The sequence below is a fragment of the Microchirus variegatus genome, assembly GCF_963457635.1.
Source record: "Microchirus variegatus genome assembly, chromosome: 15".
Lineage (NCBI taxonomy): Eukaryota > Metazoa > Chordata > Actinopteri > Pleuronectiformes > Soleidae > Microchirus > Microchirus variegatus.
This window is the reverse complement of record NC_139816.1, coordinates 16377901-16393637: the sequence shown is the minus strand read 5'-3', so window position 1 is coordinate 16393637 and position 15737 is coordinate 16377901. Positions and strand designations below refer to the sequence as shown.

At 38.5% G+C, this 15737-nt stretch overlaps 1 protein-coding gene across 1 annotated transcript; it reads left to right on the top strand.

Annotated features, from left to right (window-relative positions):
* The first annotated feature begins 749 nt into the window (after positions 1-749).
* On the top strand, positions 750-15555 carry pdcd6 (programmed cell death 6). Its single transcript, XM_083902003.1, has 6 exons — positions 750-940; positions 4749-4810; positions 11252-11296; positions 12128-12286; positions 12503-12612; positions 14269-15555. The coding sequence occupies exons 1-6, from the start codon at positions 858-860 to the stop codon at positions 14365-14367; spliced, it is 558 nt and encodes a 185-aa protein (XP_083758129.1). The 5' UTR covers positions 750-857; the 3' UTR covers positions 14368-15555.
* Positions 15556-15737: the final 182 nt, after the last annotated feature.

Here is a 15737-nt window from a genome sequence, read left to right as displayed (position 1 = left end):
GCTAGCAGTCTGACTGGCTTGTTAGCTTTATAGCTTGCAAGCTATGAGCCTAATTAGTTTATTTAAACTAGTACACAAGCCCACACCATTTTTCTAACAAAATAAATGAAAGTCCTACAATGAAAAGATGTGATGGAGGCTGTATTTTAGCATGGTCAATTATCAAGCATAATTAACCTACATCTGATTGATTTCGATAACTTTAATACACTCGAGGTTTACAACATTGCATAAGTCATTGAATGCAACATGAAACAAACACACACACAAATAAATAAACAATAAGGTAATGTCTCCACAGGCCGCTCTCATGAATACTTTTATTAAAACTGTAATTATTGAGGAGAATAAGTAACAACAACTAGAAGAGCAGACAAAATGGAGTAAATATACATTCAAACCGAGTTAAAAAGGCTTTTCATTCACCAAATACCGTTTGAATTAATTAGTCTTTCAAAATAAAGCCTCATTTCATGAGAACGTGTACATGTTGGGTTTCATTTTTGACTGTTAACATTCACTATATACAGTATATTATGAATTATTTCCGTGTAAGGTTTAAGAAAAAACAACATATTTTTCTCGAAATAAAAAACAAAGTCTTTTTTGTTTCTATTTTTTACTCAAAGCAGGAGAGGAAAGTGTGACATCACCCTCCACAAATCCGGGTAGTGGTGAATGATTGGCCACGCCTCTGTGCGCGAGGAGACAGGCGGTAACGTTGACGTCGGGTGTTGGAGTCTGATTGAAACAGCAGCCGCACACAAGCCCAGGCTGAGAAGAGGAGCTCGGACGGAAGGAGACGCAGTCCGTCGGTCATTTACCCGCACACTTTTGACAGGCCGTGCTCTTTTAAAATGGCGTATCACAGTCCGTATAGACCCCCGATGCAAAACAACGTTCTTCCAGACCAGGGCTTCCTGTGGAATATCTTCCAGAGGTAAGTGGGGGGGGGGGGGGGAAAGGCGGGTTGTTTCTCTGCTCTGTGATTCTCTGAGTGTATAGTAAAAAAGAAACTGCTGTAGTAGGACAGGCAGAGTGTGTTAGTGAATGGTGGTGACACTCCGGTTCGTTGACAGCTCTGTTTTTGTCTTCACTCCACTGTTTGTACTGGTTTCGCTTGAGCACTGAGCTCCGCAGTGACACGAGTATTGAGCACTTCCGCAGAGCTTCCTGGAAATACCGTGTACTGTACAGCTCATAGTCGTCACACAGTCAGCAGTTCACATTACAACACATTATTGTATTTCTGCTCAGTGTCACTTAGCTTTGATGTTACTGTGCCAAACATTATCAGTTCACTGTGGACCAACGTCCAAACTGCTGTCTGAGGACCTCCAGGAGTCCTTGAACCCCTCATCTCTGGTTTTACTGCAGTAGAATGACATTTTGATTTCAGATATTTAATTTGTTAAGGTTTACAAATATTAGAAACATATTTATATAAGTGTTTTACCTTCAACCACTCTGTTTGTTTTTGTATCAGGCCAGGCCAGCAGGATAAAAGAGAACAAAACAAAACAAACAAAAAACAAGTGTACAATCACCTGTTTGTATGATGTTGTTTTTCTGTATTCCAGAATGGGCCTTTTATGCTCATATTAGGAAGTTTTGATTGTAAGCTAAACCTACATTGGTTCTCCAACACACTGGAACGCAAAGGGTTAGGTGAGGGATATTTAGCTGCTTCAAAAAACTTCACTAATAAATGTTGTTAAATTGCACACACTATACCTTTAAGTATAGACCAGTGTTAATGTCTCTCTGCTTTGGGTTTTCTGCAGATGTAAACACATTTTAAACCCAGCTGCAATGTTTATCTTCTCATTTCTCTGGCCACCAAGCAGTTGAGTGTGCTAGGCCACTGTATTGGCAGAAAATGTTATCTACCTTTTATACCAAGTTATTGGCCAAACCAATCTACATTTACTACAGTTGACACACTTTTTGCAATGTGTGTGTATCTATTGCAATACATATATTCTGCATGTTGATATTGTTATGACAAAAATGTTGATTATTGTGCAGCCCTGTGTATTCTCAGCTCATTTGCAACAATATAACAGGTATGGTCCCGTGTTGTAACCTGTTATGTCTTCCTTCCATTTTCAGCCGTTGATATATTCATCAGTGTCACCATAGCTTGGGTCAGATGTATGTCAGCATCTGAGAAGGTCACAGTAGTAGGCAGCGAGGGAAACACAACATGATATGCTTTGGTCCAATGCTCTAGTAAACTTCACAGTTATGTAATACTGCAGAGGATTTTTTTTCCTTGTCTAATGCTGTATTACAACATTGATATGCTGCAGGCATTTCAAGGCCTGTGAAACACCCCTAATTAATTATTTATGGTCGGCACAAACCCCTGAGAAAGAAAATTAGGTCAGATGTATAGATTATGTCTCATCCATATATATTTTTCTTCTTTTCATGTCTAGATATTTCCATAACAGCCAGCTACGCAAATAGCGTTTGTCCTAGCTATTATGTTTGTATACTTGTGCAGTGTCATCGTCTTGCTACTTTTCTCAAACACAAACAGTCTGACTCTCATGAGTATGCACAGTCACCTCTCACATGAGCTCTGTGCTGCCTCATCCTCTGCCTCTTATTGAAAAACTGGCATAGCAGTGCTGGAATTCCCTCGGTCATGTGATCAGAGTCAGTAGAGCAAAGTTGACGTGGGAGCCCTTTGAGTCTTTGTGTGAGACGTGCATGAACACAAACGCGCACACAACTCATTCCTTGTCCTGTTTTGATTATTTTCCCCCAGTATATTAATTTCCATGACGTGTCCTAGAATGAATCATGACACAGTCGCCGGTCTCCTCTTTTTGTTTGCTTTCTGCTGGAAGGACAGAATTGCTTACTCTTGACAAATCAGGCTGTGAGTTGGATTTAGATCAACAATACATATTGACTGGTTTGTAAAAACATGTTCATGTTTGTCAGCTTCTTCATTACAACACATTGTACACTTTGAAATGACAACGCTTAAGAAACATTTCAATCAAATTACAGCTTGTACGAAGGACACTTAGTAATAATTTAGCAGGGCTCAGAGAGTGAGTAAAGGTAAACGATAAGAATTTATTTTCAGTTTCAGTATCACCATGGACTGTCTAACATTTAATGGCTTGAAAACTTAGTTATAGCTTTACAGTTAGGTTATTTTTTTCTTTTTAAGCTTTTCCACCAGTCAAGCCATGGTCCCATCTCATTACTTTTGGAGTGCTTATGTGGAAAGTACAGCAGATTTTGTTCCAGAAACCGTTTTCCAACCTGCTTAGTGGGACACAGTGAATCATGGGAAAATATGAGCACAACAACCAACTCAGTCAGGGTGTTTAATGCCATTCTGCTTTCCTACGTGCCAGTGTTTATTTGATTATTTCAATGTAAACTACCAGTGCGATAGGCAAGAGACAATTTTAATGATGCTTTTCCCCTTTTTTTTTGGGAAGTCGGCTTGCTTTACATAAAAGTCAAGTGAGGATACCTGTGACTCAGTTTATGACTAAGTGAAAAGAGAGGAGAAAGGAGAAAGAAGGGGAAGTTATGCTGTGCAGTGTGAACACTACTCTTCTTTGAGTTAATCTGTCAGTGTTTGTAAAAGGCTGGGTACCCCTTCTGCTTTGACTAACCCAACCACTCATCACCGTCACTGTTACAAAGCTCTCATTTATAGAGTCATAGCGAGATATGTTTTTCTCCCCAAGAAAACCAGGCAGGTCTCCTTATGTTTATTTTCTTTTTGTAGGTGGGGAAAGTTAAACACTTGGAGAAGTATCTGATCACTGTATAGAAAGAAATGAAGGCTGCAGAGGTTATGGAATGACCTTGTATTAAGTTTGACATGTCGGAGTAGAAACTGTTCACAGACTCAGTACTGGTCCCGTGTTGTTCTTTTTTTAAATGGGGGATTCCTCTCTCCTCCTCCTCTCCCGCTTCTTCTCTGCTGGTATTCAGGGTGTGTTTTGTGAACGTGCTCCATGTTGATTGGGCTTGGCTTAGCAACATATGTTGCTAAGGAACAACTGAGTCACTAACCATATGACGAAGCTACTGACTTACTGAAGGCTGTTATTTGTGTCAGAGTCCATTCTGTTAATGTTTTTTTATGTTTGACATGCAAAGATGGACTCTCGGCTGAGAATGGATTGACCCATTTTAAGGTAGTTTAACAAGCAAGAGAAAGTGAAAGCACAAACCTTATTTGGTTTATTTTTAATCCACCTTGTTAGACGAGATTCCCCAGATATTTTAGCTCTGAGTGGTTTTTTAACTAAGCAGGTTTCCCCTCGTGCTTATGGGGTATTTTTATTGACATCACATGTCCAGAAGGTATTCATAATTTCCGCTTTAAACAAGAAAGAGAACCCAAAGATAATCCTCTCACATTAATCTACACAACTTTATTGGCAACAATTTAATATATTTAAGGGACATTTTACTCAATGCTACTTTTACAGTTGCCAAAATTCAGTCTCACTTTGCTGTGTCAGGATCAACACACATGCACACACGCGCATCCCCTAGTTGAGTGGCTGGTCTCAGGGGAGACGCAAGCTTACACGCTTCCTTGTATGTCTAGATAATAGAACCCCATTCAGTCTCGGTGGACTGTTGAAAAACCAACACACACTCGGGTAGATTAAGTTTCAGCTGATGCCTGCTGCTATTGTGTGTGCAGATGTGTGAAGTGGTTAATGCAGAAGTTATCTAATCTGTGTTTTCCTCCCTAGGGTTGACAAGGACCGGAGTGGAGTGATATCAGACTCAGAGCTTCAGCAGGCCTTATCTAATGGTATGTATAGATCTGGATTTTGTATTCGCTTTTTTTTTTTTTTTTACACGTTTTCCATCTTTGTTTTATTTGCATAATACATTCAGTGGGCAGTATATTAGGGACTACGAGGTAAAACTGATGTTGTCTAGTACATTCATTCATCGTGTACCGCTTTATCCTCCACATGAGGGTCACGGGGCTGCTGGTGGCAATCCCAGCTGACATAGGTCAAAAGGCAGGGTACACGCAAGACATGTCGCCAATCCATCGCAGGATGGGTTATACAGCAGTGTGGAAATAAATCCTACCCTCATAAAGATTATAATTTTCCTTTTTATTATTGAAGAGAAGTGTTCATTCAGCATAATGTAATTGTTTTGTGGGTTTAGTCGTTACTGTTCCCGACTAGCACATGCATTGTATGGTGTTTCCTCATTATGTGCAAGCCAAGATACTGCTGTAGCAGAAAGCAGCATAGTATTATTGAGTCATGACTTGCATCAACCTGCATCATAGGACTGGTGGAGCAGAGAGCACAATAATCTTTAAACGATTGGTTCATGTATTACAAAACGTTTCTCTCGCACTTCTTAAAGTGCAATTTGAGATACATTACTGCAGTTACTATTCTATTCTATTTACAAGAGCAGGGCAAAACTTGGGTGGAACATTTTTCTTGCCTGTCCAGCTTTATTTGCGAAGCAGCTACGAAAGGAATGTGTCAGAATCTGAGTTTTACTGGGCATACATTTTTTTCGTAACTACACATTAACTACTAGATTTCCATGACTTTTACATGGTTTATTCATTACTTGGTGATGGTGCTACACTGACACCTCAGATAATCATCACCTGGAGACTGTGAGTTTTATTGGCATTCACTACCAGGTCAAATGATTGTAGTGCAGGTGGGATTTTATCATCTCTTATGGCGTGTTTCCACTAGCTTCTCGGCACAGCACGGTTATTTTGCTTTTCCATTAGCGATGGTACCTGTTACCTGGTACTTTTTTTAGTACCTGCTCTTGCGAGGTTGCATGCGATCAGAGCCGATACTATACGCGATGTCATCAGACTGCTGTCACAGGAAGGATCTATTGAGTTCTTGTTCTTGTTGTTTCATTCCTCCAACTCATTTAGTTTTGATTATGATGTCACAAAATCCCAAAATATTATTTCAGAACTTAATAAGAATTTCTAGTGTCAAATCTGCTATTGACGTTTTTGTTAACCTGTGTGCTGTAAGAGCACAGTAAGCTTAAAAAGTCAATCACTTTTCGTGCTGGAAGAGAATCGGCAGGAGCAGGATTCAAACAGGATTAAAGGTTCTGTACTCGGCGGGCTTCCTGAACTAGAAAAAAGTACACTTGTGTTCTGCAAGGGAGTGTGATGAGCAGTGTTGAATAAATCACACGGATCCTCTCCTCTCCCCAAAACCAGGCAAGTCCGTTTTGCTCTGGATTAGACTAAGAAGCTGGTAAAATATCTGCTTTCACACCCACTTTCGCACATTGCACCAGCACTGCGCCTTGACCTTGCTCTCAGTGTGACATTGATCATGATTGGTGGGTGGTGTTCTCCACTTCAGAGCACAGTTTGCCCTGAAACAGTTAAATTTTGTCGTGTCATTAGAATATAAAGTGTTCATCAAGTTTACGGCCAAATTATTTGGGCAGGTTTACAGAGAGTGTTGAACAGATTACACTCCTCAGAATGAATCCCATTTTTGTGGACACCTCAGAGGAAACAAAGAAGAGTCAGAGCCAGAGGCAGCAATGAAAGTAGCCGTTATCAGGCTGTGCAGTGTCTCTGGCTCAGCATACTGATAAGTGTGTGTGTGCGTGTACATATGTTCCACTAGTCTTTATCCCCGTATGTTTGTGTTATTTTGTTAATTATCAGTGTGGCATGTGTTTCGTTTCTGTAGGTGCATATGGGCATATTCACATATTGTCATGTGAACGTGTGTGCACTAAACAGCAGGTTTCCTGGTTCTCTCTCCTCCAGTTCATTAAGCTCACTGAGATATGAAACGGAGCCAGTGAAGCTGATCAAACTGCGCTCCATCCTGTCCTGCAGCGCGTGTGCTTGCTAAAATCACCAGCCCCGCCAATGTCTGTGTTGTGGCTCTAATGACCTTACAAATGCTCAGAGGGTGAATATGAAGGCCTGACTTACTGCAACTGTTCTTCTTGTCTCCTCTTTCTGGACTTTGCTTTCATTACCTCTTTTATTTTACATTTGTGAAATCTTCTAGCATCCATCTTTCCATTTTTCTTTGCTGGATTTGAAAATTTTCAAAGTAAAAAGACACCAGTGAGTAGGATGAACTATTTTAAACCGTTTCCAACCCAGTGTTTATCTCTTATATCTGGATCTGATTTAATGTCTCTTTGCATTGTCGGATGATTATTTTTTTGTCTTAATTACAAACCAATACAATCTAATTTCCCCTGCTGGTCACGTATTACATGAGAGCTGGTCCCTCATGTAATAAGTGACCAGCCTTGCTTAGCCATTTCTGCTTTGGCAGACAATGTGATGAGATGCTTATTGCACCCAACATGACTCATTGTGTTAGTCTGTGTCATTTGTGTGTCATTCATGCTGTTTTTGTGTGACTTCTCACTGGCCTGTTGAACAGATCATGGTCATACTCTCTGCCATTAACCACAGAAACAAACAGAAACTGAGAATGACTAACTGACTGCTGACCAGTTTGCTAATTGTTCTTTCAGATACATTAGCAATACTATTATTGAATCTATTTGAAGTGTTACTTGACCTTCAATCAGATACTGGAGTGCTTTTCTTTTTGTTCCTCTTATGAATTCAAGCTTCTGCCAATAAATGTAATGTTTTTTTAATCAGCTCATGTAATCAAAGTGGTTCTGTGGTTATCTCCTAATGAATCTGCATATTTTCTCAAAGGCTCTTATGCTTTAACAATTTGCTGAATTCACATTTAGTGGGTGTGTCCAACAGAGCATTTAAGTGCCAAAGGGACATTCTATGCATACTCGTCTCATTTAGTTTAGATTTGTCAAATGATGAGTTCACGGCAACAATCATTCCTTTGTTATTTACAGTCAACATCTGCGTAAATGTCACCAAATTATTTGACAATTCAAAGGAAACCAGGGGAATGGTTTTTCGAAGATTTGCCATCTTATTTTAATTTTAAAACCGACTCAATGTCAGGTGTGTGGTCACAGATTTCACAGTTTTAAATCAGCTGGCAGGTAGGCCGTACTTGCCAAAAATGAAGCACTTAATTCTTGTAGTGTCTAAATTCTCATGAGCTGAGAAGAGACATTTTGAATTAATTGAGACTAACAATTGTAGTGAAGGTATTTTGAACAAGTCACCCTTCCATAATGCATAATGTGAACTATTTATTTTATCCCATTTACATCTTAAGTTCAGACCTTTACCATGGGAAAACTTCATTCAAATCCAAGAGTCGGTGGGAGTACTTTGTGAGGTGAATAAATGATAAATGGGGTTTGTGTTTTAAATTACTTGTATAAACATATGCCGGTGTGTGTGTGTGTATATATATATATATATATATATATATATATATATATATATATATATATATATATATATATATATTGTATATATATGTATACAAGCATCTCACTGATCACCAGCACAACCGTTATATGTATACATTTCTGTCACTTCACTCTGTTATTCCACCAGTCCACCTCTCCTCTCACCTCCTATATTCCGTCTCTCTTGAGAGAGCCCAGTGTGTGGAATGGACAGTCGGTGCATTGTCTCATTTGGCAATAAGACGCACCCAAACGTCTCTACCACGCTGGCCACCACCTCGCACTGGGTAGCCACAGTCTGAATGGCTGTTGATTTTGTTCATTTAAAGTTGAACGTCAACACTCCGAGATAGTGTTCAGATGAAATACAATATTCCTGTTGTCATTCATGTGGAAAGCAGATTCACACATTAAGACTTTGACCTGATGATTGCTCTAGGTTAGGGTAAGGGTTTTAATAAGGTGAATAAGATCGATCCCGATGGGTCTTTGAATTTCTGTACCCAATTTGCTCATCATCTGTTTGTGACATTTCACACAAACCCGAAATGTTAACCTCACAGTGACACTGATAAAATACTTTATTTAGTTCAAGAAAAAGCCCTAGTTCTCCTTAAGTGGAAATGTTGTCAGAGAGCGACTCGGGTACTGTTAAGTGTGGATAGACCATCAAGTGGATTGTTGAATTACTTATTAGATCTGCTTCTGCTGAGAAGGGGATGAGGGATCAAGAGTACAGGATTGATGGCAGAGTTTGGCAGGGTTTGTGTAAGGAAATCAGCATTTATAGAACAGACTGCTAATAAATCTTGATGTGATGAGATGTCAGTATTCAGAAGATGTACCGTGAGATATGTTCCGTATTACCCACCGTGCAGTTTCTAAAGTACTTGGGTTTTTGCAGCTTGCTTGTAGGAGGGAAAGACGAGGTTTTAATGGGACTGCAGTGCAGCAAGCAAATAGAGAAGTTACACTGAACTGATTCTACAAATTAGTTTTTCAAATCAATATGATACTTAATGTGTGTTGCTTTAGCATTTCAATAAATAGTGTATGACTATGGATTCTGGCACAAACGCTGTCTCCACCTGGAGCCTTGCATCTGGTCCCAGAACAGCTCCAGCCACTGTCTCAGACAGATTCACCCATAAAACAAACCAAGGCGGAGGGAGGAAAGGTTGAATACATTTCTCCAAACTTTGAAGCCACTCTTAAAGTCTTTAAGCAATTTATTTTTCTTTTATCATGCGTACCCTTTCTCAAAGGTAAATATGTATAACTTTTTATCTAAATTCACTGCTCTGTTTCAAAGAGCAGCATCTACATTCACACAGGCCTCACTGCAAGTCTGTTTACCGCTGGCTTGGCCAAACTGGAGGGAAAAGAAAACCAGCACAGTGTGAAAAAGGCTTCACGCTACAACAAGACATTGTAGCAGCAGGGAGGAATCTTAGCTCAGCTGAAGTAGGCTAAAGAGTTTAAGTTATGGCAACATAACTAAAGTCTTAATGTTTCTCCTTATCTCCTTTAGTCCCTTCTCTTTTGTTCCCTTTGCTAATCCGATTATCGCTCCTCTTGCAGTATTTTCATCTTTTCTTCACCTCTTTCTCTTTTCCTCCTCTAATAGTCACTTTTCTTTATTTCTGGTCCTGAACTGACTGTTGGCTTCTCTGTAATGAAATAAGATGGTGAGTCAGCAAGGATTTAGAAGGTCGGATAAATCTCACTGACTCGAGAACTGAGCATGTGAAGAAGGAGGCTATAAACTAGAAACAGCTTGCTGAGCTTACTGCCCACCAGTCTTTTTTCTGACCATATAGATGACAGTAGAAAGCAGTTTGTCCTCTCGGTGAAAAATGCACACAAATACAATTTTGTGTGTCTGTAAAAAAAAAGAAAAGAAAAAAGAAGACCTTAAAATGTGACAAAACCCTCCTACCTTAAATTCTTTTGTAAGATAGTTCCACTTCCTTTTCTTTCTGTAGTGATGACACCAGCTGACAGTCGGAAGATAAAAATGGATCACGTTTTCCTTTTCTGTTTGTTCTGGTTGTTCTTTGCTCTGTGTGAAATGGATTTCAAGACTATTTTTAGGATGTTGCTGATTTAAGGTCCTTTGGTTATATTTAGCTCCTAAAAACCAAGGGAGTCTGTGAGTGACTAGTAAATAGGGACATCGTTAATGACCTTAAAGTTAACGCAGCTAAATGGAATTCAGCCATCATTCATTTTGTAATTTACGTTTTTCATTTTCCTACTGCAACTTCTTAAAATGCAGTCAGCGGAAAAAAGGTTAATCTGGGAAAATTTGTCTTGATAGTGGTTTCATCCTTTTAGTTTTGATTTATCACACAAAATAGAGAGGATAACATCAGTTTGACTGAAAGCTTTATTAATAAAACTCGTATTTATAAGATGATCACTAAAGGAATGAATCCCTGACTACATATTGTGTACCTTGACAATGTAAGATGCTTAAATTATGTTTAATGTATGATTAGATACAGTAATGGTTCTTTGATGCACAAATAAAGCTGTCAAGATATGAAGAACAACTCAACCTAATTAAAAAAAGTTCCATGTCTCATGATTTATGGTTCAGTATGAACAGCATTTAAGTCAGCTACCGGTTTTAATGTTGATGTTGACTGGAGTAGATGCAAATCATAAGCCAGATGCTTATATCTTGGAGGTAATGTGAAATTAAAGTCTGCAGGTAACTGCCCCCAAAATTATAATCAAAGCTGCTGCAACTCCTCTAAGCTTATATCACAATATAAATCACTCTTTATGACTATGTAAATCATCACAACTGTTTTTTTTTTTTGATTGTTATTATTTTGTTCTTGGAGCAAATAGCAAAAACGCTCACAGTGGCTGGTATTTTTCTGTCTCACAGGCACATGGACTCCATTCAACCCAGTGACAGTCCGCTCCATCATATGTAAGTAACATCTCACCGTCACACTGAGCTCTGCCTTTTCTTCTCAGTCCATGGTATTTGTTTATTGGCTGCCTCACCTTGACAACCACATACATTCATTAAGCTCTGGGAAAACTGAAGGCACAAACAGAACAAAGGCATCAGTGTTGCTCTAGTGGAAACCTGCAGCAGCCACTCAAGGGAGGATGACAGAGAGCACCAATGAAGAAGCAGGAACGCTCGTCTCATAGGGAATCTGCCAATGGCCTCAGACTCCAAATATTGACCTTAAACACAGTTATACTATGCATTTGATTGTATGTACTTAACCCTGCAGTGTAGTTCAGAGCACTGTTGGAAGGTTTTATACTTCAACACTAGGTCATATTTTTGAAATGCAAACCCTTTGCACATCTAATTTACTGCATCCAGCTTCAATAAAACATGTAATAGATACGTCACCTCTGTTCTTTTATATGCTTATATGTGGAGTAAATCCCCATATTTCCATCCACTTCTCCCAGTACCACATTTAATAAGTGACTGATGCAAAAGTCCTCCAGTAAGAAGCATACTCTGTGATAACTCTCTTGGCTGGGAAGTAATGGATTGAAACGCATGGGGAGGGGATAAACCATTTTCCTTCCTCCGTCATGGTGTTCTAGATTTTATGAAACAGGGGTTAGTCGAGTGTGAGTGAGGCTCTATTTCTGACCGACGATTTACACTGCAGTTCTTTGACAGCCCTTTTCAAATGATATGTGGTGCTTCTATCTCGTAGGTTTCTTCCTGTGTGTGCTCAGGATCAACTCGTTTTGATTTGTGACTAATTGTGTGTCTCTCTTCCTTCAGCCATGTTCGACAGGGAAAATAAAGGCGGCGTGAACTTTAACGAGTTCGCCGGCGTGTGGAAATACATCACAGACTGGCAGAACATCTTCAGGACCTACGACAGGGACAATTCTGGCTTCATTGATAGAAACGAGCTTAAACAGGCACTGACCGGATTTGGTGAGACACTGGCCCAGAGTATGTGCGGATATTTGAATTTTATCGCATTGGTGGAGGGCTCTGTAGCTGTCTGTTGGTCAGTTTGTGGAGATCAGCATGCCATGAGAATGCTTGTAATTCTGTCTCTTCTTTATACTTTACACTGTACTAAACATTTTTACTTTGACTTTGAAAAGCAACTGAAATGAAACCCAAAACATTTGTTGTTTTGTGCAGGTTATCGTCTCTCAGACCAGTTCTACACCACATTGATAGAGAAGTTTGACCGCCAGAGGAAGGGGCAGGTCGCCTTCGATGACTTCATCCAGTGCTGTATTGTACTACAGGTGCCGTATTTGAACTTAAAGCCTTTATCTACAGTACTGTGCAAAAGTTTCAGGGCACCACCAGCTTTGTTGTTTTTTTTTGTCCGTCAAATTCTGTGATCATTGGAATTTGGAATGCAGTGATGCGACTTAAAGCTAGTCTTGTATATTAGGGAGCTGTCATAATCAAGCTTGTTTTGAATATACCTTGCATAATAGACATTTTTACAGCAGATAATTCTTTAAATGAAATCGTAGGACAAACACAGGATTTACCAGTAACATTTGTTAAGGTTCCACTCCAGTATTAACAGATCTGTCTTATTGTTCAAGTGTAAGGATAGATCATGCTCAATACTTGACATCTGTTTTTTTTTTCCTGAAAACTGTTTTATTTATTTTTTAAACAACCAAAAACTGCATACATATCTTCTGGATGTGTTCCAGTAAAGTGAAATATAAATAATTATCCTCTATTGTCGTTATAGCATTGCAAAAACAACAACTCTAATAATGGCTTAATATTTCTGCACAGTACTGTATGTGGCTTGAACAAATTCTTTCTCATACATACACACAAACAATGAATAATTCAAACCCCTCAATTCTAGCCCTTGCAGATTTTAACTTGAACTGTAAATGCACATTTTTACCAGTCAACACTAAATCACCCATTATGACAACTTGCTTGAGTTGTATTTAGTCTTAGTGCCTAGAGGCGTCTTCATTTCTGGTCTCAGGTCTCGACCTGTGAAGCTCTCTTGGAGGAACCACTGGGTTCTTGGTGACTTAACAGAGTCATGCTTGTTCCAAGCTTTTTCCACAGGCCGCCGTGGAGATGGGACTAGAAATAGTTTTATATCCTTATATATATATATCCTTGCTCTTGGCCTGCCTTGTTTATTTTACCTGAAAAGGGGGAAGTAAGGAAAGGAAATCCAAATGACTGTATGTATGTATGTATGTATGTATGTATGTATGTATGTATGTATGTATGTATGTATGTATGTATATATATATATATATATATATATATATATATATATATATACTATACTATATATGTATATAGTAGAGTATTTAAAAAAATACATGTAAAATCCCAAAGTGGATAAAATGTAAAGAGTTCTAAATGTTGGCAGATGATGACAAATTAAGGACATCATACATAAATATGATTCCCTCAGCATTTAATTGCAGCAATCCTATTTGTTTATTTACTTTTACTATATTTATTAAGATTTAAATTGCAGTTTTTAACAATGCACTTTTTACAAATTCAGAACAGTCATTTAGATGATTAATTTCCCTCGGAACGTCCTCAAAAACAAATCTGTTCCTTGATAATAATTTCAACCTAATGCAAGTGTTGCAGACCTACCGAGCGTAACTGCATTATTTTACTGACAGTCAGATAAACACAGTTGGCACAGTAGTAATATCATTTTAAAAAGGGTTTTGCTATGCAACCATAATAACTTCTGTGAGTGAGATTTACTCAACCTGAATATAAATACATCTCAAAAAATGTAAAGGGTTAAGAAAAGAAGCACTATTTTTGCAAATGTATGAAACGTAGGTGATATGATTATGAGCAATTGTGATTGAAAAGTGTTGAAATAAAATGTTGTTTTTAGTGAAATTTCAGTGACTTATTGTTGCCTTTTCTTTCTGCAGAGGTTGACTGACGTGTTCAGGCGATATGACACAGACCAAGACGGCTGGATCCAGGTTTCATATGAACAGTATCTTTCCATGGTCTTCAATGTAGTATAACGCACACAGTTCACCTCAAAAGAGCACAACTGGACACAACAGTGCCAAAGCTACCGGCACCTTCCAAATGTCTGTCACAGTGGACACTACAAGATTTTTTTTCTTTTTTTCTTTTTGTTAGATCTGATTGTTCAGCTCCTGTTGGGGCGGTTTCACACACATTTACACACCTCAGGGTTCCCAGAGTCCTTATAATTCTTGAAAGTTGATGAATTTGAGATCAAAAACATCACGGCTTTGAACATTATTTGAAATGGTTCATTAAAAGTTCTTGAATTTATATCGTTTTTGCAATAATAGAAATTGAAATGCATTAGATTTTTAGTTTTTTAGTAAATGTTCGTAAAAAGTAAATTGCAGCTGTTGCATGTGAGTCTCTTAGCTCCTGAAATGAGAATCTGTTTTCACTGTGCTATGATAGAAGAGATAGATAGAAGAGACCGAGACCATAGTCTGCTGTCACTGTAACACAGTAAGGGGTTTTCACACATTCAAACTAACATGTTCCCTTTCAGTTGTTTCCTATGAACATCTGTAATGCCTGCAAATTTAATTTATTAAAACGCATAGTGTCGCGACGGGAACTAACCTTGATCTCAAACTGCGTTTGCCAAGTCCTTGAATTTGAGATTGTCGTGCTGGAAAAGTCCTTAAATTTGTCCCTTAATAGGAAAGAGTGGGAACCCTGAAAACCAAATCAGTTTTTTTTCAGGTTGTAAAACCCTTTATATGATAGTATGTGTCTGTATCTCCAATGTTTGATGTTAAAAAAAAAATCTTGTAGTCTTTTGTTCATTGACCAACCTGAACAATGTCTGTGCTGGAGAATATTAATTCTGTCTGTTATTGTAAACCTTTTAATGTCTTAAATTTAATTAATACATTTAAAAAAAGAACAGCTGTTCAGAAAGTGAAATGATGCATTGTAAATATGATTTAAAATGCATTGCATGCTTTCCGGGGAAATGACGCCCCACTTTAAAGCATGCTTTCCCTTTATCTTTTTGTTTACTTTTACAATTTTGCTCAAAGCCATGTTTACAAAAACTGTGAAAGCAGGTGGCGTTCTGCTTCGAGACTCACTGACATGCCAGCTTACATGCCATATTTGTACAAACATTTTTAACTGCAAATGTACAAATGTTAGAACATAAGAATTTCGGTAGAGGGTAGGCATAACACCTTTAGTATGGCTTATTTTCTTGTGCATGATGCCTTAAAATGTGTAAAAACAACACAAAAGAGAAACCTTTTATTAAAAAAAAAAGAGAAAGAAAATGTGATGTGTAGTCTGCTTTTGTGATGTACTGGAGTCACGTTTCATTGCAGGGGAGAATAGTGAAGCAAACACAGCTCAAGGTCGCCCTCTG